Here is a 21896-nt window from a genome sequence, read left to right as displayed (position 1 = left end):
GTGTACTTTGATATATTATGTCCAGCATATAATATACATTTGGTCTAATTTGATATTTTATGTACAGTATATCATATTTGATGTACACTGATATTTTATATAGAGTATATAATATATATTTGGTATTCTTTGATATTTTATGTACAGTAAAAAATATATTTGGTGTACTTTGATATTTTATGTACAGTATATATGTATTTGCTATACTTTGATATTTTATGTACACTATATAATATATATTTGGTGTGCTGTGATATTTTAAGTACAGCATACACTATATATTTGGTGTACTTTGATATTTTATGTACCGTATATAATATATATTTATTGTACTTTGATGTTTTATGTACAGTATATAATATATACTTGGTGAACTTTTATATTTTATGTACAGTATACTATATATATTTGGTGTACTGTGTTATATTATGTACAGTAAATATATATTTGGTGTACTTTCATATTTTATGTACAGTATATAATATATATTAGGTGTGCTTTCATATTTTATGAACAGTACATAGTATTCATTTTGTGTATTTTGATATTTTATCTACATTCTTTAATATATATTTGGAGTATTTTGATATTTTATGTAAGCATATAATATACATTTGCTGTACTTTGATATTTTATCTACAGTATATAATATATACTTGTTGTACTTTGATATTTTATGTGCAGTATATAATATATATTTGGTGTACTGTGATATTTCATGTACAGTATATATCTGGTGTACTTTGATATTTTATGTACAGTATACTATATATATTTGGTGTAGTTTGATATTTTATGTACAGTTTATAATATATATTTAGTGTACTTTGATATTTTATGTACAGTATATAATAAATTTGGTGTACTTTGATATTTCATGTACAGTATACAATATATATTTGATTAACATATTTTATGTACAGTATATAATATTTAATTTGTGTACTTTTATATTTTATCTACAGAATGCAATATATATTTGGTGTACTTTGATATTTTATGTGCAGTATATAATATACATTTGGTGTACTGTGATATTTTGTGTACAGTATATAATATACAGTTGGTGTATTTTCATATTTTATATAACATATACAATATATATTTGGTGTACTTTGATATTCTATGGGCAGTGTATAAAATATATTTGGTGTACTGTGATATTTTATGTCCAGTATATAATATATATTTGGTGTACTTTGATATTTTATGTATAGTATACAATATTCATTTGGTGTATTATGATATTTTATGTACAGTATATAATATATACTTTGTGTACTTTGATATTTTATGTACAGTATATAATATATATTTGGTGTATTTTGATATTATTTGTACACTACATAATATTCATTTGGTGTACTTTGATATTTTGTTTACAGTATATATTATTCATTTGGTGTACTTTGATATTTTATGTACAGTATATAATATATATTCGGTGTAATTTGACATTTTATGTACAGTATATAATATATATTTGGTGTACTGTATTTTTTGTACGGTATGTAACATATATGTGGTGTACTGTGAAGTTTCATGTACAGTATATAATATATATGGTGTATTTTGATATTTTATGTACATTATAAAATATAAATTTGGTGTACTTCGATGTTTCACATACAGTATATAATATATATTTGTTGTAGTTTGATATTTTTTCTGCCATATAAATATATATTTGGTGTACTTTAATATTTTATGTACAGTTTATAATATTTATTTGGTGTAATTTAATATTTTATGTACAGTAGAAAATATACATTTGGTGTACTTTGATGTTTTACATACAGTATATAATATATATTTGTTGTAGTTTGACATTTTATGTGCCATACATAATATATATTTGGTGTAATTTAATATTTTATGTACAGTATATAATATATATTTGGTGTACTTTGATATTTTATGTAGAGTATATAATATTCATTTGGTGTAGTTTGATATTTTATGTACAGTATATAACATATATTTGGTGTACTTTGATATTTTATGCACAGTATATAATTTACATTTGGTGTACTTTGGTATTTTATGTACAGTATATAATATTTATTTGGTGTACTTTGATATTTTATGGGCAGTATATAATATATATTTGGTGTACTTTGATATTTTATGTGCAGCATATAACATATTTGGTGTACTTTGATATTTTATGTTAAGTATATAATATATAAGTGGTGTATATTGATATATTATGTACAGTGTATAATATATATTCGGTGTACTGTGATATTTTATGTATAGTATATAATAACTATTTGGTGAAGTTTTATAATTGGTGTACAGTATATAGTACATACTTGGTGTACTTTTATATTTTATGTACAGTATATGATATATGTTTGGTGTAAGTTTATAGTTTATGTACAGTATATAATATATATTTGGTGTGCTTTGATATTTTATGTACAGTATATAATATACGTTCGGTGTACTTTGATATTTTATGTCCAGTATATAATATATATGGTGTACTTTGATATTTTATGTACAGTATATAACGTACTTTTGGTCTTTCCTGTCCATGGGACACAGGCTGTGGGCCTAACGAAGGGCTGCATCTAATGAGATGGTGTGCTTGTGTTTATGTTTTAGCACCAACCTCATATGTTGACAGAGCTCTGGAGTGTGACGGACAAGTCCATGTTCCATTAGCTCTGTTCTTTTCTGCCCAGGGCTTCACTGCTCCTTGTCAGCTGCTATCTCCTCCATGTTGCAAACAGGATTTTCTCCTCCTTTCTGTCAATCTGGTGGGCTCTCAAACTCAGGAAATCTGAGTCCTTTAAGAAGCTGCTTACTAGGAACTAACAGTGACAAATACACTAACATAGGAAGCAGCAGCTCTCCTATGACCTGCTCCTTTTTATAACACTCCGTTAGAAAAGGAAGCAATGTTACCTACAAAGGCTACGAGGAGAAGAATTGGAAATCCTGTTAAAAACCACTCTCTATGGCCACGCAGGCTTCCCAGAATAAACTCCACAAATGTCCAGCCGTCTGTCTCCTTGTTGTATGTTTCCACTGTATGCATGGATTTGTTAGTGGATGCGTTTGAGAGAAGTGTGTACGGATGGATGCATGGATGGATGGATGGATATATTTGTTTATGTGCCTGTGTGTGTGAATACTTCTATGCTCAGTTATAATTCGATAAATAATAGACACACATATGCATAACTCACCTTTCATTCATACGTGCCTCTGGGTTCACTCCTGATAATTCATTTGCGGGTGGACTAGAGGATGACAAAAGAATACAGTCAGACAGGAGACACAATTCAAAATTTACTTTTCTGGTAAAACTAGCTTTCATTACTCTGTACATAAACCAGTTAAGTTCTGACTATTCATGTGTATAGCACTATTTGGTTCTAAAATGTCATTTTTTTATTAAAAAGGAGGATTTATATGATGGCAACCAACATCTTAGGCTGGGGAAAATAGTAATGCTTTCAGATTTAAATAAACCTCTTTATTATGACCTCAGTCCCAATGCGTGACAGCCTTTGTGGTGGCAGTTATTTCAAACTAAACTTTTGCGTGGAGGTAGTCAGCCCTCTTATTCCACTAAATGTGCTGCCTCGAAAGCCCTCCATTACTTCTTCACTTGATTGTCTCTCTTGGTCCACAAGTACGGTAAAGTAACTGCAGGTCTGAGTCAAGGACACAATCCAATATGATGGTATTTGGGGTTTTGAGTACCACCCTGTATTGTGGCAGAGTTCTGCAGGGTCGAAAACATTTCTAGGGTTGTTAGCTTTTTTCTCTTCTCCTGAGGTCTTCACTACTCTCCGTCCCTGCTGTGCTTTCCTGTTTCCAAAGAGGATTCTCTGCTGTCCTCAGCCATTATAGTAAGGTCTCACATACAGGCAGTCTGAAAATTATTTTTTATTTTTACTCGAGTATCAAACAGACTAGTAAGAAAAATCATTCTTCTTTTTATGTGGCCATCTTTTATCTAAATTCATTCAAGACATAAAGTCACCTTCATATCCTATAGTGAGATCACGCAGACACATGTGTCAAAAGTTTTTTGTTTTTCCATTAATGCCCTTGAATGGGAACTTCCCTAATCTCAACCTTTATATTTCTCTGCAGTACCTGTGGGTGCATGCCTTGATTTAATATGAATGCATATAGGTATATATAAATGGTATATAATCATTTCCTCCCTTGTTCATACATCCTTATATCTATATTGATTTATTTCTTTTTCTTTTTTTTCTTTTTTTGAGGGGGAGTCTCCCTCTGTTGCCCAGGCTGGAGTGCAGTGGCAGGATCTCGGCTCACTGCAAGCTCCGCCTCCCGGGTTCATGCCATTCTCCTGCCTCAGCCTCCTGAGTAGCTGGGACTACAGGCACCCGCCACCACACCCAGCTAATTTTTTGTATTTTTAGTAGAGATGGGGTTTCACTGTGTTAGCCAGGATGGTCTCGATCTCCTGACCTCGTGATCCACCCACCTCGGCCTCCCAAAGTGCTGGGATTACAGGCGTGAGCCACCGCACACAGCCTCTATATTATTTCTGTCTCACAGTTCACTGACAGCGCCACTCCAGGGTACTGATTTGAATTTAGACTTGGCAGTGCTACAGAATTTAAATATATATATGTATCGTCCAACACCAATATGACATCCTGGACTTCACTTTCTGGTTTGAATTACTCACAAGCGATGTTTAGTTCTTTACAATTGAATACAGCACAAACTAAGAATTTGGTGGTTTACTTTATTTCAAATTCAGCTGCAGTTTCTATATACAAATCCCCTTGACCCCATCTCATTTCCTGACACTAAAATCCCTTCATGAGTGCCTTGTTTTTGCCATTATAGGTGTCTTCTCTGCTCTCACACAGGGTCAAGAAACTGCCCCATACAATGTGATGATGGGTGTGGGCTTGCAGTGTTAGCCTCACATGGTGGTAGAGCTCTGGGTGTGAGGAACCCTGCCAGGGCCATTAGCTCTGTTTTTTTTCCCTAAGGGCTCCACTGCTCCCTGTCCACTGTTACTCGCTTGTTGCTCTGCATAGGATTTTCTTCCCTTGGTCCACTCTAGTATGTCTCATACACAGAAAATCTGACTTTCCTAAGTATGTGCCTGCTACTAAGGGTGACAAGACAATAACAAGAAGTCTCCCTTTTTTGCCCTGTTCCTTTTTTATCCAATTTAATCAAAAAGTTGGATAAGGGGCCTGCAGGGCCTATAGTGAGGAGGTTTATAAACAGTGTAAAAGACATTCTGTATGGCCATAGATGATCCTGAGTGTAAGCACATAATCTTCATCTTTCTCTCTGTCGATTCTCTCTCTCTTTTCTCTTTCTCTTCCTTTCTCTCTCTCCGTGTGTTTAGATAGACAGAAGTATGTATATCTGCATATATATTTCTTTAAATATTTGTGTATATACATTTTATAATTCACATTTCATTGGTGGTTCTATCATAGGTCATTGATGTCAATTCTGTATGCAGGCTAAAGGAATATAAAAGTAGATAGTTGGACACACATGTAATTCTAAACTTGCTTTTTGAATCAAACAGCTACAGTTACTCTACGATGTACTATCTGGTTGACATTTAAATATTCATGTGTATATCACTAATTTGAACTAGGTGTATCCTTTTTTTTAGGTGGAGTCTCACTCTCACTGAGGCTGGAGTGCAGTGGTACCATCTTGGCTCACTGCAACCTCCGCCACCCAGGTTCAAGCAATTCTCCTTCCTCAGCCTCCTGAGTAGATGGGATTACAGGCATGCACCACCACACCTGGCTAATTTTTGTATTTTTAGTAGAGACAGGGTATTGCCATGTTGGTCAGGCTTGTCTCAAATTCCTGGCCTCCAGTGATCTAGCTGTCTTGGCCTCCCAAAGTGCTGGGATTACAGATATGAGCCACCATGCCTGGCCAGTGGCATTTATTTCTAATGTAACTGCAGTCTGTAAGGAAACATGCCTCTTACCCCATCTAAATTCTTGATTCCTAAGTCCTTCTGTCACTTCTTTACTTTCACCCATCATGGCTGTCTTTCCTGCCCAGAAGATATGACCATGTAGCTGTAGGCCTGAGTCACGAACTCCCTACAAAATGATTGTGGGTTTGGGTTTGGAGCACCAGCCTCACATGGTGGTAGAACTCTAGAAGGTGAGGAACCCATTACGGTTTCATGAACTCTGTTCTTTTTGCTGAGTGCTTCACTCCTCCCTGTCACCTGTTACCTCCCCATTGCTCCATATAGGATTCTCTCTCCCTTTGGCCCACTCTAGTAGTAGGAGAGTCTCATAAATGGAAAACCTCAGAGGTTCCTAAGGGATTGGATACTACTAACTTAGAGTGACAAATATACTAAGAGGAAGAAGCATCCCTTTCATGACTTCATCCTCTTTTATCCAATTTGGTCTGAAAAAAAAATAGAAGGTTATCTATAGATCCTACAGTGAGAAGATTTAGACATAGTGTCAAAGATACTCTGTATTTCCAAGGATATGCCTGACAGTGAATTTTACAAATATCAACTTCTCTTTCTCTTTCATTGTTTTATGTTTCTGTGTGTGTATGTGTATGCATGCGTGTATGTTATGTGTATATATGTATATATACACTTACTTGTATATAAATCTTTGTTTCTCATTCACATTTCATGGGTGGCTCTATCATAGGTTACTACCATCAACTCAATTGGCTGTGGGCTGGGGAATTATAAAAGCATATTACTCAGATACAAACACAATTTGGACTTACACTTTTGGTCAAATAGCTGCAGTTACTCTAGACAAGAGTCTACCTGCCAAGGAATGCCAAAGATTGCCAGCAACCAGAAAAAGCTAGCAAAGAGGTATCAAACAGATTCTTCCTTATAGCCTTCATAGAAAGCCAACCCTACTGACAACCTCAATTTCAGATTTCTAGTCCCTAGGACTATGAGATCATTAATTTTTGTTTAAGCCACTTGGTTTGTGATACTTTGTTAAAGCAGCCCTAGAAACTAATATAGCCTAACCTGGTAGAATCTCATACACAGGCAATCCAACAGTTTTCTAAAAGTTTTAGCTACTAGTCAATTCAGCTAGGAAGAAGAAGTAGACTTCTTGTGATCTACTTATCTTGTATCCAACTAGACCCAAAAAGAAAAGGATGTTACATACAGAAGCTGAAACTACCAGTACTTTAGAAACAGTGTCCAAGAAACTCTATAGTTAACATTTGTGTGTATGTTTATGAACATACACACACATAACACCTTTCACTGATGGCTCCATTATAGGCTAGTGATATCGTTTCACTTTCACTGAGGACTCCATCATGGGTTAGTGATATCACTTCATTTGGGTCAGAGCTAAAGAATTAAACTAAATTGTACATAATCAAATACCATGTGAATTTGTAGGCTTAATTTTTATTCAAATTAGCTACAATAACCCTACAACTAATAAACTAGCTGTTCTGAAAAAACAAAACAAAACAAAACACACGCAATTTAGCCATTTGGAAACAATAGTGACCATCCCTGCCTGTCTCCATAGACAACAACAGCAACTACCCAGGAGTAGTTACAGTAAAATTAGGAGAGCATTAGGCTGGCTGATGAAAACAGGGAAGGGCTGAAGAGCCATCCTTGGGCCTTCACTCCTCCACCTGCCTCCATCTCCAAAGCCCAGGTTACAAACCAGAGAGATTGTCTCCTCCAATGCTGCTTTGTTCAGGAGCTTCAAGGTGATATAGTTGTTTAATTAAACAAAATTTTCCCTGTGGTTGCCTCTGTACTTGAGTCCTTATGCAACAAACTGCAAGCTAACCTAGTGTGTAAACTAACAGCATAATTATGAATAGAATATACACTTGTAACAGATAGCTGTGTCTCAGTCAATTGCAGCAGCTGAGCTTCAGTCAATTGCGGGTGGCTGACTGATTCAAATAAGACAAAACATCCAGCTGTAACCAGTTGTAAACAACAAAGCTGTTTCTGGACCTCACTTCCATTTTCTGTCCATAATGCTGTCTGGCCACGTTGCCAGCTTGCAGTTCTCAGAACTTGTTCTCGTTCTAAAAGCTTCCCAACTCACGAATCATTCTTGCACTATTAAACTCTTAAATTTACCTTGTCTAAAGTTTTTCCTTTTCACAACCCAGAGGAGTTGCCTGGTCAGTGTTTCATGGTTCCTGAGACTCTCTACCCTGGGGCACATCACTTCTCTTCATTTTAAACTTACTGACAATGACACAGCTTACGTCCTAGATTTCAGTGAGACTGACTATATAATTCCTGCCCACACCAGGACACTTTTGAAAGGAAAAAGTGGGTGCTATTAATAATTATGTTGCAAGAACAGCAGCAGACTGAGATTGTCCTTCAGTCCTTCCCCAATACAAATGACCAGAGTAGCCAACAGCCACAAAAAATCTGAGTTCACAAACCAACATGATTAGATATCTGAGGAATACAACTACTGAAAAAGAAATACAGCAAGCTGAACAACAGCATACCGACTGTAGCAAAACTACTGGAACACACTGACCAAGATTTTAAAGTAAGCATGACAAATATTCTTAAGGATAAGAGGACACAAAGGAAGATGTTGAAACATGAAATGAGAATGGGAGTCGTAAGAAAAAATAAAAGAGAAAGCCTTAACTGTAAAAGTATGACTGTCAAAAAATTATAACTTGTTGAGGGATAAATAGTAGTTTGGATACATGTGAAAAGCTAATTAATTTAGAGTTAGAAGATTAGATTGAGAAACTTACCCAGAAAGTAGTAGAAAAGAATAAAGAGAACATACTAAAGAAGAATGTTATGGAGGATAAAAACAGCTATCTAACATCTAGAATATGAAAATCTAAGAAGAAATGAAAACTAAAAATGCAAAATAAAATGTGAAAATTTATGATGATAAATTTCCCAAAATTCAAGAAAGAAGAAATATATCAGCTTTAAGTATCTAATGGAGACAAAGAGAAAATTCTAACACCTTCTAGAAACAGCAAAAGACCTATGAGGGCACAAGGACAGACCAACATCATAGCTCTCTGTACCATAAAGAAAGCTTCCACAGGATAAAGTCCACAGGATCAATATCATATCGCTGTTCTCTGAATATATTGTAATATGATTAGCTTTTTAAAAAAACCCACATTTGAAACTAAATTACACATTACTGAATGCCTCTTATGTTAAAAGGGAAATCATGAAATATTTTAAATACTAAGAACTGATTGATAATAACATGACAAAGTTTGTAGGATACAATGAAGCAATATTTAGAAGAAAATTTACCAATATATAAGCATTAATAAGAAGTCAAGATGGTTAAAAGCAAAGAGTACACATTTAAGTAGAGAGGTTGGAAAAGGAGCACAAGGCAAAGTCTATGGAGTAATAAGGAAGCAAAACATAAAGAGGTAAGCATAAGTCACTGAACTGGAGAAGAAAAAACCGTGGAGAAGATTAACAAAACAAAAGTGTGTCTCTTTGAAAAGATTACTACAATAGACCTGTGGCAATAATAATCAAGAACAAACAGAGTGAATATCCAAATAAAATGTACAAGAAGGGAGCATAACTAGAACACAACTAAAATTTTTTAAAATAAGATTATTCAATTATATGCTAATAAATGTGAAAACTTAGATGGAATGGAAAAATTCCTAGACGAATATAAAACACTAACATTAGTGCAAGAAAATATATTTATATAGAAATAGAATACTCAAGTAACAAAGAAATCAACCTAGTATTTAAAGCCCTTCCCTCTCCCAAACACCACAGGGCCCACATAGGTATTTTTCAAAATTTTTTAGAATATTGACATACTTACTACAAAATCTATGTCAACATATAAAGGCTCCATTAATAACTAATCATGCTAATAAAAAAAGGTGTAGGGATGCCATAAGTATCAATGGAGCAAAATATTGAGCTCAGAGATAAACCTATGTAGATATATGTCACTGACGATGATTACATAAACAAGGAAAAAGGATGAATTGTTTCATAGATGGTATTTGGAAAATCAGCCTACCATTGGGAGAAAAATGAAACCAAATCCCTACCTAACACCATATTGAAGGGTAGACTCTAAGTAGATTAAAGCATTAAATGTGTAAATTAAAACTATGAGGATTAGAAATTACCTTTGTAGACTGAAAGTGGGAAAATTTCAAACTTCAAAAGTAAAATAATAAGGCAAAAAGTTCTGTCATGAAGAGAATGAAGAACAACAATGCCAAAGCTAACAGGCAGATGACGGATTAGAGAACATAACTTCAATGTCTCAAACTGACATGAAGGATGATTTGAATACATAAAGCGATAGTCCAAACTTTTGAATGGGATTCCATACATCTGAGTCTGTTTAATAAGGGATACCTGAGGCTGGGTAATTTATAAAGAAAAGAGGTTTATTTGGCTCACAGTTGTGTGCTGCACAAGAAGCCTGATGCCAACATCTGCTTCTGAGGCTGCTCCCATTTATGGTGGAAGATGAAGGGGAACTGACACGTGCAGAGATCAAATGGCAAGATGGGAATCAAGGTGCGGGAAGCCGCTGGTCTCTTTTTAAACCACCAGCTCTTGCAAGAACTAATAGTGAGTACTCACTCACCCTCACTCCAAGGGAGGGAATTAATCTATTCATCTTCCAAACACCTTCCATTAGGCCCCACCTCCGACATTGGGGATCAAATTTCAACATGCAGTTTGGGGGTACAAACCTCCAAACAATAGCATCATGTTTTTAATGTTACTAAAAAGAGTGAATCATTGCTATATTGTTTACAAATGTAACATAATCACTTTGAAAATTAAACATAATTTTAAAAGAAATTTGATTAACTTATTCTAAAATATAAAATATTCAAAAACAGCACACATAAATTAACAAGACAAAGATAGGAACACTAGTGGAAAAACGGGCTAAGTTCATGAATGGACCATTACAGAAGAAATCCCAAATGCTATAAGAACATAAAATGATGCTCAAATTCATAAGTTATCACATAAATTCAAAGTAAAACATAATGCAATATGTTATGACCTATTAGATTGATTATATAAATTAGAAAGTTTGATAATGTCAAGTGTTGTTGTGAACGTGTATGTGTAGGAACCATCATGCACTGTTCATGAGATGCAGACTGGTATAACCATTGTGAGAGCAATAGGCAGTATTCAGTAAAATTCAAAATATGCAATCCCATGGCCCATCAAGTCCTGTTTCATATTCCTACAGAAATACTCAAACAGGTCTATAGGGGTCTGGCATAAGGATAATCATTTAGTGGCACTCTTTGTGAAGGCAAATGGTAGGAAGCAATATATGTGTTCCTCACTAGGGGATGCATGCATGCTGTGCAATTTTTCATACCAGTTAAAAGCAACAACAAAAGGTATGCACAAGAAGAATAATCTTATGTTACTAAGCAAAAAACTAACAAAATGAGATACAACTTAATACCATTTAAGTAAATTTAAAAACATATAGGCAAAACAATAATACGTAGTTTACAGAACACATATAAATGTATATACTGTGTAAACATATTAAAATTGTTGCATATGTGCATGTATCTGTATATGTCAATATGTATAACTGTACTCTCATCTATATATTAAAAAGGCCTACAAGTAGCAATGAGCCAATGGCAATCAGCATACCAAATGCAAAATATTGATTGGTTTCTAAAGGGCATGAGGTTCTTTGGGTAAATGGCTGATTCCAGGGCTGGGGAAATGCTCAAAAAGTGATGGGAACATGTCAAGTCAAAAGGACACAGGGGCTAGCTTTTAGGGAGTCCCACTGGCCAAATATGGGACCATTTAAAGATCAAAATAAATAATGACAGAAAGGATTGTAATTCATTGAAATAATGTAAGAATTTATAAGTTCATAGTAACAGTGAACAAATAGGGGTAGGAACAGCTCTCCTTATAATAGAATGATACTTATTAAACACAGAAAAACTACTTTTTTTAAAAAAAATCACCATTTTGTAATGATCACAGTTACAACTGATTCACATAAAAATCAATGAATGCTAAAACTAGGGCATGAAAGTTTTATGTGGAACAGGATACTGAACATTGAAGATAGTTTTAACATAGACTGAAAGTATCTCCCCCCAACATGGATATTAATTATAAACTGAATAATATTTACTTGTCAGCGAATAAATCTGGCAATACCTCTCAACCACAATAGAGATATGAACCATAAAACAGTGTAATATTCAATAGAGGAGTTACTTAATCTGAAAGTGGTATTCAAATCCCTCATCTATCCTTTAAAAGGCCATGAAATTATTTCCTGTCATCTCATATAAAAGATGTTGTAATATTCTAAGAGCTTGCATTTAGGTTGTCTCTGGAAAGAGTCTGATGAATAACTTGACAATAAGAGAGTGAATGCTGAGATTTTAGAGTGAACAGACATTTTAATCTCACAGTCTACTTTGTGTTAACTCACCCCTCTCACATTTCAGAAATATCTAAAAGTAGCTGTTAGACATTCTATTAAGTCCTCCTGGTGAAAATGGAAATGTTTGGATATTCGATCTTTGCATCATCTTCCTATATCCCACTTTTAAACATTTTTGGCATTGAAACTTATTCTTCAAATGAACTTTTAGATATCACACATGCTTAGTAAACTTCAAATCTGCAAGTGGTGAATAGATAATCTGCACAGGAAACACTTTTTTTTTTTTGAGACAGAGTTTTGCTCTGTCATCGAGGCTGCAGTTCAGCGGTGCTGTCTCAGCTCACTGCAACCTCTGCTTCCCGGATTCAAGTGATCCTTCTGCCTCAGCCTCCCGAGTAGCTGGGACTACAGGCATGCACCACCATGCCCAGCTAATTTTTGTATTTTTAGTAGAGACGCGGTTCTACCATATTGGCCAGGCTAGTCTTGAACTCCTGACCTCGTGGTCCACCTGCCTCAGCCTCCCAAAGTGCTGGGATTACAGGCTTGAGCCACCATGCCCAGCCAGAAAACACTTTTGACAAACACACCAGCATTTCCTTTTGTAGAATCCTTGGGCCATATTCAGGGTATTGTTAAGCTGCCATCTCATAAAGTGTACAGAATAAAACACTAATTTGGGGAGACGTTAAAAGGGAATACTAACAACAGCAGCAGCGCTTGCTTTATTTAAATGTGGAAAATTAATTCAAAATATAAAAAAATATTTTGGTGACTATATTGGTAATCTTACGATAAGAAATAACTTTCTGAGTATAACAAACAGCATCGGTTATAAAAGTACCAATTATATTTGAACACATGAAGCTTATTATAAAGCTCTATGTAAGGTTGCTGCATTTTACTTCAAACATCAAATGCAAAAATATATTAGAGATTTGCCACATGGAGCGGTGATATGACCAATTTATTTGAACAACAAAATTCCTTGAATCTAAAAGATATGATAAATATGACTTAGCTTACTTAAGACCCAACTTTTTAGAAAGAATTTTAGAATCAGTGTCCAGAAAACTATTTTCCCATGAATAATTCTGAGACTGAATTTCACAAACCTGAATTCCTCCCATCTCCAATATATATTATGACATCACCTTTCATTGTTGACTCCAGCACAGATTTCTGATGTCAATTCATTGGAGTCAGTGCAAAGGATTGAAAGGTAAATAGTAAGAAACAACATAAATGCATACATGACTTTTTTTTTTTGGTTCAAATTGGCTATGATTGCGCTACAAATTACAATGTGTTGTCCCTAAAAATTCTCATGTAAATCTGTTATTTGGCACCTGGTACTTGATTTTTCTCTAGAAACAAGTCTCTATGTGTTGGTAATAAAAATTGTTTAGGACTCTCAAAAAAGTTTAATGAATCAAGATTTAAATACAATTCTTTATTACTGAACCTGATCATCATGTGTGGCAGCAAATTTAACTTAAATTTCCTTCAAATTCATGTCCCATTTGTAGTCACACATTATTCTTGCCCATTTTGATTTCCTAATTATCAAGTCCCTCCACCACCTTCATGCTCTTCATGAGTCACAGATATCTTTGCTTCTCCTCAAATAGGATCAAGTGACTAAACCTGAGGCAGGGGCTCCATCCAATGGGATGATGGCTTTGAGTTTGGGGCACTAGCTCTGAAGGGTGAGGGACAGATACAGGGTCTCTTAGCTCCTTTCTTTATGCTGAGGGCTCCTCTGCTGCCTGTCCAATGCTACCACCTTCTTTCTCCAAGTAGGATTCTCTACTCTCTTGGATCACTCTTGAGAGAGTCTCATACACAGGCATTCTGATAGTTTCCTAAGGTTTTGTTTGCTAATTACTTAGAGTCACAAACAATCTTTGAGTACCAAGCATCCCTCTTCTGACCTGATCTTATTTTTTCCACTCTGGTTCAAAAACAATGTTACCAAAGATGCTTAAAGTCTCTGATAGAAAGCTGTTATTGCCATTGATGCTCCCAGTGTTTTTCACCACTTAGATCAGTCAACTCACCCATTGTGGTCATAGTTGTCAGAGCATACAGTAGAATCTGGTAGTGAATCCATAACTCTACCAAAGAGTAAAAAGCACATACAAAAAATAAAGTCAGATATTTTGGAAGGCAATGAGGATGTTAATGTCAACAGTATTTCAGGACACAAAAAATAAAATCGGAGGAATTTTGACAAGAACTAAAGAAACAATTTCAGGATACAGCACTAGTAGTTCTGAGACTGTGTGTGTGTGTGTTTGTGTGTGTCTGTGTGTGTGTGTGTGTGTGTGAGAGAGAGAGAGAGGACACAGAAAAAGAAAGAAAATGTAAGAATAATGAATGTTTCTATATCAATGGCTAGTTCCCGGTCATCCTTGGTAGGAAATAAACAAGTAGATAAGTCAAGCATAGCCTTAATTATGTTTAAAACATTTTGTGAACTTAAAGTGGATTATGTGTTTACAATGATTTTGTTTTCTTTTTGTCTGGATTCATTTCCTTAAAGTTATATGGCTATGTTTTACAATATCAAGACTTCCTAGCACCGAAACCCCTGGCTTGGCTAATTTAATCTCTCTGCTACTTCATTTCCTCATCTGTAAGTTAAGACACATGCAAAATACACTCCACATCTGTCAACTTCATAAAACCATGCTGAATATTCAGCATTTTGCCAATATTGGTTTTTAGACAACCTGCTCTCTACACCATATATTATGCCATAAAAATCAGTATGTGGCAATATAAACTGATACACATTTTTAGTTTCAAATACACAAACATTCTCATCAAGGTAATACACTCCCAAGACTCAAGAATTAATGCTCTTTGCCACAATTTTCTAACTTTTCAAACATTTAAATAAGTTTAAGAAACTGATCACATACATTTTTTTGCTGCTGATAACAACTGGGATTCTCTAAGAGTGTGCTGAGGTTTCTTAACCTATTTGACCACAGAACCTCTTTCTCACAGTGGAAATGTGTGAGAAACACATTTTGGAAACAATATATTAAATGGTATCTTTTTATGTCTTTAAGAAAAGTTCCCCTACACAAACTAATTTTGGACTCTGATCAATAGCTCCAACCTTTAAGCACAGATAGACACTAATATTGTGCTAGTCTTTCAGCCTGTGAGGAAAGGAGTGCCGGAGTTCAAATTATCGCATCTCATTAGCCTGGTCTGAGGGCCATGAGGGGAACCTTTCAAGTTCTAAGTGGGTGTTCTCATGTCCTTGAATGGCTCCTGGAAATTCATCCAGGTCTCAGGAAAAACAATACCTTTTACAAAAAGAAAGGCATCTATAGGCATCCGCTACTTTTCAGCAGGATGAATAATTGGATTGTCTATGCAGAATACACTAATCATAACAGGGGAAAATGTTCAAAACACCAAAAAGGTAAGAATTTGAGTTTCTGACATAAGCAGCCTTATTAAATGATTACTGGATTTTTCAGACATCCTCTACTGAGGAAGAGAACTGGAAGACACTCAAATTACTCCAGATTCAGGTGACAAGCCAGGATTGCTAAGCAAGTTCCTTGGGAAACTAATCTCCAAAAAGGGCACGAGACATCCATAGATGTTACCTGAACTCCTTTCAGGGAGAGTACTGCATGAAGTCTGAAATAATACTTTGATAAGCTGCTTTGGGGCACAGAATGACTTCCCTCATGGGACATGAATAAGTAGCTAAATTGCCCTCTAAGGAAGGTGAGAATTGCAAACTGTCCTAAACTGAAGTGGTCATGCAGAATTCTTAAATGCTTTTTGGTAGATAGGAGCAACGACAGAAGTTTGAGTTAGCTGAAGGTTAGCTACACCTTTATAATCATGCTACCAGGTTATAATGAAAAGTAGGTCTCCGACCAAATCTGCCACACATACAGATATTCATTTAACAGAACATTCAGTAGCAAGCAGACACAGTACACAAGCTTCTGTAAGCTTTCCGCACTTTAGGTGCTCCAAGCATGAAAGCTTCATTCTCAACAGATTCCTAATGTTTCAGAGGCCAAAATCTTCCTAAACCTTCCTGGAGATAGGACCATATGAGGATCAAGCCTTGGGTGTCGTCTCTAAATATACACTACAGGCCACCCTCATACACCTTTATCCTGTTTATGCAAGGGTGGGCTGTCTCCAAAACACGTTAGTTGATTAACAGATCTTAAAATGTCATATAATTGTAACATCCATCATGCTGCTTTGTAAGCCATCAATTGCACTAATAAAAACCCATTTGTGACCTTTACTGTAATTATTAACAGTGTTTCAGGTGTTAATTGAGATGGGACCACTGAAGCCCTTTTGGTGGCCATCTCTGTGGAGTGGCTTCCTGAGCTGAACACTAGCTCACCATCCTTGAACAGAGCATCCAACATTAGGGCAACCAGCTGCCCCTGTAGGAAAGATTAAAGTGACCAGTATATGCATATTATCACACTGCCTAAAATGTCATAGAATGAGGCTTGGCTTGTTTTTTAAATTTTTTCTATTTCTATTATTTTTCTATCGAATTATTTTTCTATTTTTATTTGCTGGGTCACAGACAACAGCAAATTCCATACCTTTGGAGTTATACCAGCTCATCTGCCGTAGGAGTAGAAATATCAAAGCTCTCAGTCTACCACCTTGTGCTCCAGAGATGTGGCCCAAGCACATCTTTGGACGTGAACCAGGGCAACCCAAGGCAGAGCTGGATTTCTGGGAGTTTCTCCCTGTAAGCCCTGGACATGCTTACCTATAGACCAGACTGCTTCCAGAGCCACTGCCGGTCAGAAGAGCCTGGGGTGTGTTCAGCTGCTAGAATAACACAAGTCTGAGGTCTTGTGTCGTCGGTCCAACATTCTCTAAGAGGGAGAAATTTAATCAAGATCCTGTTAGCAGTTTTCTCTCTTGTTGCCTTTCAAGATTATGGCTTTTCCTTTTTTCATTTTTTAGTTCCCAAAACCAAGCTTGTTAAATCAAATCTTGACCCAATTCCTGGCAAGTAACAAGGTTATTGCTATTTGGCCTTACACCCACGGGTTGTCCCCCAGTACCGTGAGGGTAAGGGGACTCTGTAAGGTCCCTGGGAGGGGAAAGGAATGTCAATTAGTGGTCCCCCCAGCTGGGTATAAGCAAACTTTCCTGTCTATGGGCCGCAGAGACCACCATCTAGTCCCCCCGCCAAAACTTTACATGATTTTAACTCTCCTGATGAAGATGAGAGGACAACAGCCAACAGAGAGGGCAGAGGATGGGATGGGACTCCCTTGCTCAGAGACCTCACCTCTAGGTCTTTACCTCCTATTGAGAATAAGTCAGTTCTGTAATAAGAACTCTGTGTCCACAGCAACCCCAAACAGAATCCTAGCGCTCTTGTGATTCTTGTAGAGTGGGGAATAGAACGAGCTTGGCCCAAGACTGCAGACACTTAAAAACATACTGTTCTTTGAGAATGGCAATCATTAAAAAGTCAGGAAACAACAGGTGCTGGAGAGGATGTGGAGAAATAGGAACACTTTTACACTGTTGGTGGGACTGTAAACTAGTTCAACCACGGTGGAAGTCAGTGTGGCGATTCCTCAGAGATCTAGAACTAGAAATACCATTTGACCCAGCCATCCCATTACTGGGTATATACCCAAAGGACTATAAATCATGCTGCTATACAGACACATGCACACGTATGTTTACTGCGGCACTATTCACAATAGCAAAGACTTGGAACCAACCCAAATGTCCAACAATGATAGACTGGATTAAGAAAATGTGGCACATATACACCATGGAATACTATGCAGCCATAAAAAATGATGAGTTCATGTCCTTTGTAGGGACATGGATGAAATTGGAAATCATTCTCAGTAAACTATCGCAAGAACAAAAAACCAAACACTGCATATTCTCACTCATAGGTGGGAACTGAACAATGAGAACACATGGACACAGGAAGGGGAACATCACACTCTGGGGACTGTTGTGGGGTGGGGGGAGGGGGGAGGGATAGCATTGGGAGATATACCTAATGCTAGATGAGGAGTTAGTGGGTGCAGCGCACCAGCATGTCACATGTATACATATGTAACTAACCTGCACATTGTGCACATGTACCCTAAAACTTAAAGTATAATAAAAAAAAAATACTGTTCTGCCATACATACAGATACTCATTAAAGATGAGGGAGAAGGGCATGGGGTGGGGGAGAATGTACCAAAACCAAAGACCACAGGATAATAACCTCAGAGCAGAGACTATCTCTCCAGTTATCTTTTCTTTTGTATGTAATGGAGAGGATTCTTATTATTTACTCTGATGAAGAAGTTTACATCAAGTGTTCAGCTTCCTTTGTGGGTTACAGAGAATAACCAGAGGGCTCAGTTATGCTCTCTGAATAACTATGTTTGCTTAGTGTTTTCTAGACAATATTAAATTTCACTAAAATAGACAAGGTTGATAGGACTTGGGGGGATAACTCATTGACTCAAGCTATCATTTTATAGGATTGTGAGAAAACAAATAGATGTACATTTAAAATACACTCATATTCTCGCTAGAAGAGAGGATTTTGAATATTCTTACATCAAAGACATGGTAAATGTTTAAGGCAATGGATATGCTAATTACCATGATTTGATCTTATGCAATGTAAAATGTACTGAAACATCACATTGTACCTCATAAATATGTACAATTTATGTGTGAATTAAAATTATGAGTATAAGAAAAAATAAACTTCAATTATAAGAAAACAACCCAACTTTTAAAAAATGGGCAAAATATGTGAACAGATACTTCACTAATAGAGATTTGCAACTGGCAAATAAGCAAATGAAAAACTGGTCATCATCACTAGCTATTAGAGAAATGCAGATTAAAACTACAATAAGAAGCAATGCTGCCCATCCAGACGCATTGTTTTGACCATTTCCAACTTGCCCCGGCCCTTCCCGGGGTATCACTGGGGACCCTACGCCGACGTCCTCCCTCCCCCCGCGCCCCAAGGGCCGACTGGGCAAATTGGGAGACCCGCCCGCGGGGCGACCCAACTTTTCGGAACAGACCCCCACCGCCCACCCCCGCAGACCCCCGGACCCCCGCTCCCGGCGGAGATTCAGGGAACCCCGCATCCCAAGCCCTTCTAAATCGTGCAGTGTGAGTGTGACGGCCAAGAGCGGATGCAGCCCGGGATCGCCCGCACCTTCCCGTGGGCGGAAGCGCAGGAGCCGGCTGGGGAGGCCGCGCCCTAGAGGAGCCGCTAGAAAGCTGACACGGGGAACTGAGGTCAGCCTGGGGAGGGGACAAGACAACGAGAGCCGGGCGCCTCGGGGGCGGCGCGGGAGCCTCCGCAGGACCGGGCGGGCGCCCCGGCTGGCGCGGGCGGGGGGCGCGTCCCCTTTACCTGCGGCTCCGGCTCCTCGGCCATTTCCTCATGCGGCGGCAGCCAGGACTGAGCTGACACCACTCAGGCCGGCCGGGTTTGAATGAGGAGGAGCGGGCGCGGAGACGGCGGAGGGAGGGAGGGAGGCGTCGCGGAGTTTTTCTCGGCCTTTTGTGCGGACACCTCCCGGATTCCGCGCCCGCACCCGGCCCCCCAAAAGACACGGGGAGCCGCGGGCGAGGGGTGCAGCCATCCGCCGAGGCGCCTAGTGCCTTCGCGCCTCCAAGACCCCCGCCCCAACAAAAAAGGAGCGTCCCTCACCCCTACCCCCGCCCGGAGGATTTAGGGCCTGGGCTCACCTCGGGCGCGGAGCTAAGTGTAGGCGCCAGGGGTCCCTAGAGCCGCCGGGGCGCAGCGAGTCCGGCGCTGGGTGACCATTGGGTCAGAAAGTGTTGAGGTAGCAGCTGTTGCGCCCTCCCTTGGCCCCGCCGCTCGGAGACGTCCCGCCCCCTGCCTTGAACGGCCGCCCGACCCCGCCCCGGCCCCGCCCCAGCGCCCACGTGACTAGCATAGGCGCGCCCCCCGCTCCGCCCGCTGCCGCAGACTCTGCCTCCGAGACGCGAGCGAGCGGCGAGCGCGCGCACTACAAGTTCTTGCTCGGCGACTCCTGCGCACGCGCGCGCCGTGCCACCCTCCCTGCACCCCGTGCCTCGCACCCCTCCTCCCGCCATCCGGCTTAACCTGGCGGGCGCGCGCCGCGGCAGTAGCCGTGACAGGTACCCGGCGGGGGGGTGGGGTTGGCCCGCGAGGGTGTGCGCAGGCACAGACCTGGGTCCTGTCCCCGCCGCCCCCTCCTCTGCAAGGTGTGCCTGGGCGAGGGGAGGGGCCCGCGGCCCGAACCCCTGGGTCACCCCCGAATTACAAACAAAAACCTTAAAGCCATTGCTCGCGGGTTAGAAGGCAGCTGTGCGTGCTCAGGAAAAGAAGCCACGCACAAGAGACCGCACGCTGCGTGGATACAGTGACACGAAACACCCAAAATCTCTTTTGAAAGGGAAACCAGGCACAGTGGCTCATGCTTATTATCCCAGCACTTTCGGGGGCCAAGGCGCTCACCTAAACCCGAGAGTTCAAGACCAGCCTGGGCAATATGGCGAAACCCTGTCTCTAAGAAACATATAAAAATTAGCTAGGCATAGGGCTGGGCACGGTGGCTCACGCCTATAATCCCACCACCTTGGAGGCCGAGGAGGGCGGATCACGAGGTCAGGAGTTCCAGACCATCCTGGCTAACACAGTGAAACCTTGTCTCTACTAAAAATACAAAAAAAAATTAGCCGGGCGTGGTGGCAGGTGCCTGTAGTCCTAGCTACTTGGGAGGTTGAGGCAGGAGAATGGCATGAATCAGGGAGCAGAGGCTGCAGTGAGCCGAGAGTGCGCCACTGCACTCCAGCTTGGGGGACAGAGTGAGACTCCGTCTCAAAAAAAAAAAAAAATTAGCTGGGCATGGTGGCTGGCACCCATGGTCCCAGCTACTCAGGAGGCTGAGGTGGAAGGATCTCTTGATCCCGAGGAGGTCAAGGCTGCAGTGAGCCCAGATGGCATCACCGCACTCCAGCCTGGGCCACAGACCTTGTCTCAAAAAAATAAGAGAAAGTGGGGAAGAAAATGTAATACAAATTATAATACCAACAGCAATTAGTGAGTACTTTTTCCATGGAGCTGGGAGAGAGAATAAATGTTTGTAAAATTAAAATGTTCTACGCTAGAAATCAACTTTCCTTCTATGCTTTCTTTACTTCACCCCTTATAGCTACTTAGTAAATCTCACAAATCCTATCCTTCTAATCTCTCTGAAATGTATGTACCCTTTCCTTTCTATTCTCACCACCCATGTTTCTTTGTTTCCTTCTGGCCTGTGTAATAATCTCATAATCGCACCTCCTGTACCTGCCTTCTTTCTAGTCCAGAATAAGTTTTCCTAAATTCCACCAATAACCATCCTGCTACTGCTTTGTGTGAAATTCTCCAAAAAAATATTTTACTTTTCCAAAATAAG

At 38.8% G+C, this 21896-nt stretch overlaps 1 protein-coding gene across 2 annotated transcripts in view; it reads right to left on the bottom strand.

The window, feature by feature from the left end:
- The window catches only part of LOC129526391 (ATP-binding cassette sub-family D member 1-like), a 51680-nt gene extending 31333 nt beyond the window's left edge, over positions 1–20347 (bottom strand). The window contains exons 1-4 of one of the 2 annotated variants that reach the window (XM_063695507.1): positions 20197–20347; positions 17215–17323; positions 14489–14545; positions 3198–3251 (exon numbers count right to left, since the gene is read on the bottom strand). In XM_063695507.1, coding sequence (XP_063551577.1) covers positions 3198–3204 — 7 coding nt within the window. In that variant the 5' untranslated portion in view covers positions 3205–3251; positions 14489–14545; positions 17215–17323; positions 20197–20347. Of the gene's footprint in view, positions 1–3197; positions 3252–14488; positions 14546–17214; positions 17324–17654; positions 17677–20196 lie in introns of those variants that run through there. The other variant, XM_063695508.1, reaches the window with a different exon arrangement.
- Positions 20348–21896: the final 1549 nt, after the last annotated feature.

Source organism: Gorilla gorilla, chromosome 12 (genome assembly GCF_029281585.2).
Source record: "Gorilla gorilla gorilla isolate KB3781 chromosome 12, NHGRI_mGorGor1-v2.1_pri, whole genome shotgun sequence".
In the NCBI taxonomy this organism is placed as follows: domain Eukaryota; kingdom Metazoa; phylum Chordata; class Mammalia; order Primates; family Hominidae; genus Gorilla; species Gorilla gorilla.
Note: the sequence above shows the minus strand (reverse complement) of the source record. Positions and strands in the feature narration are given on the sequence as shown.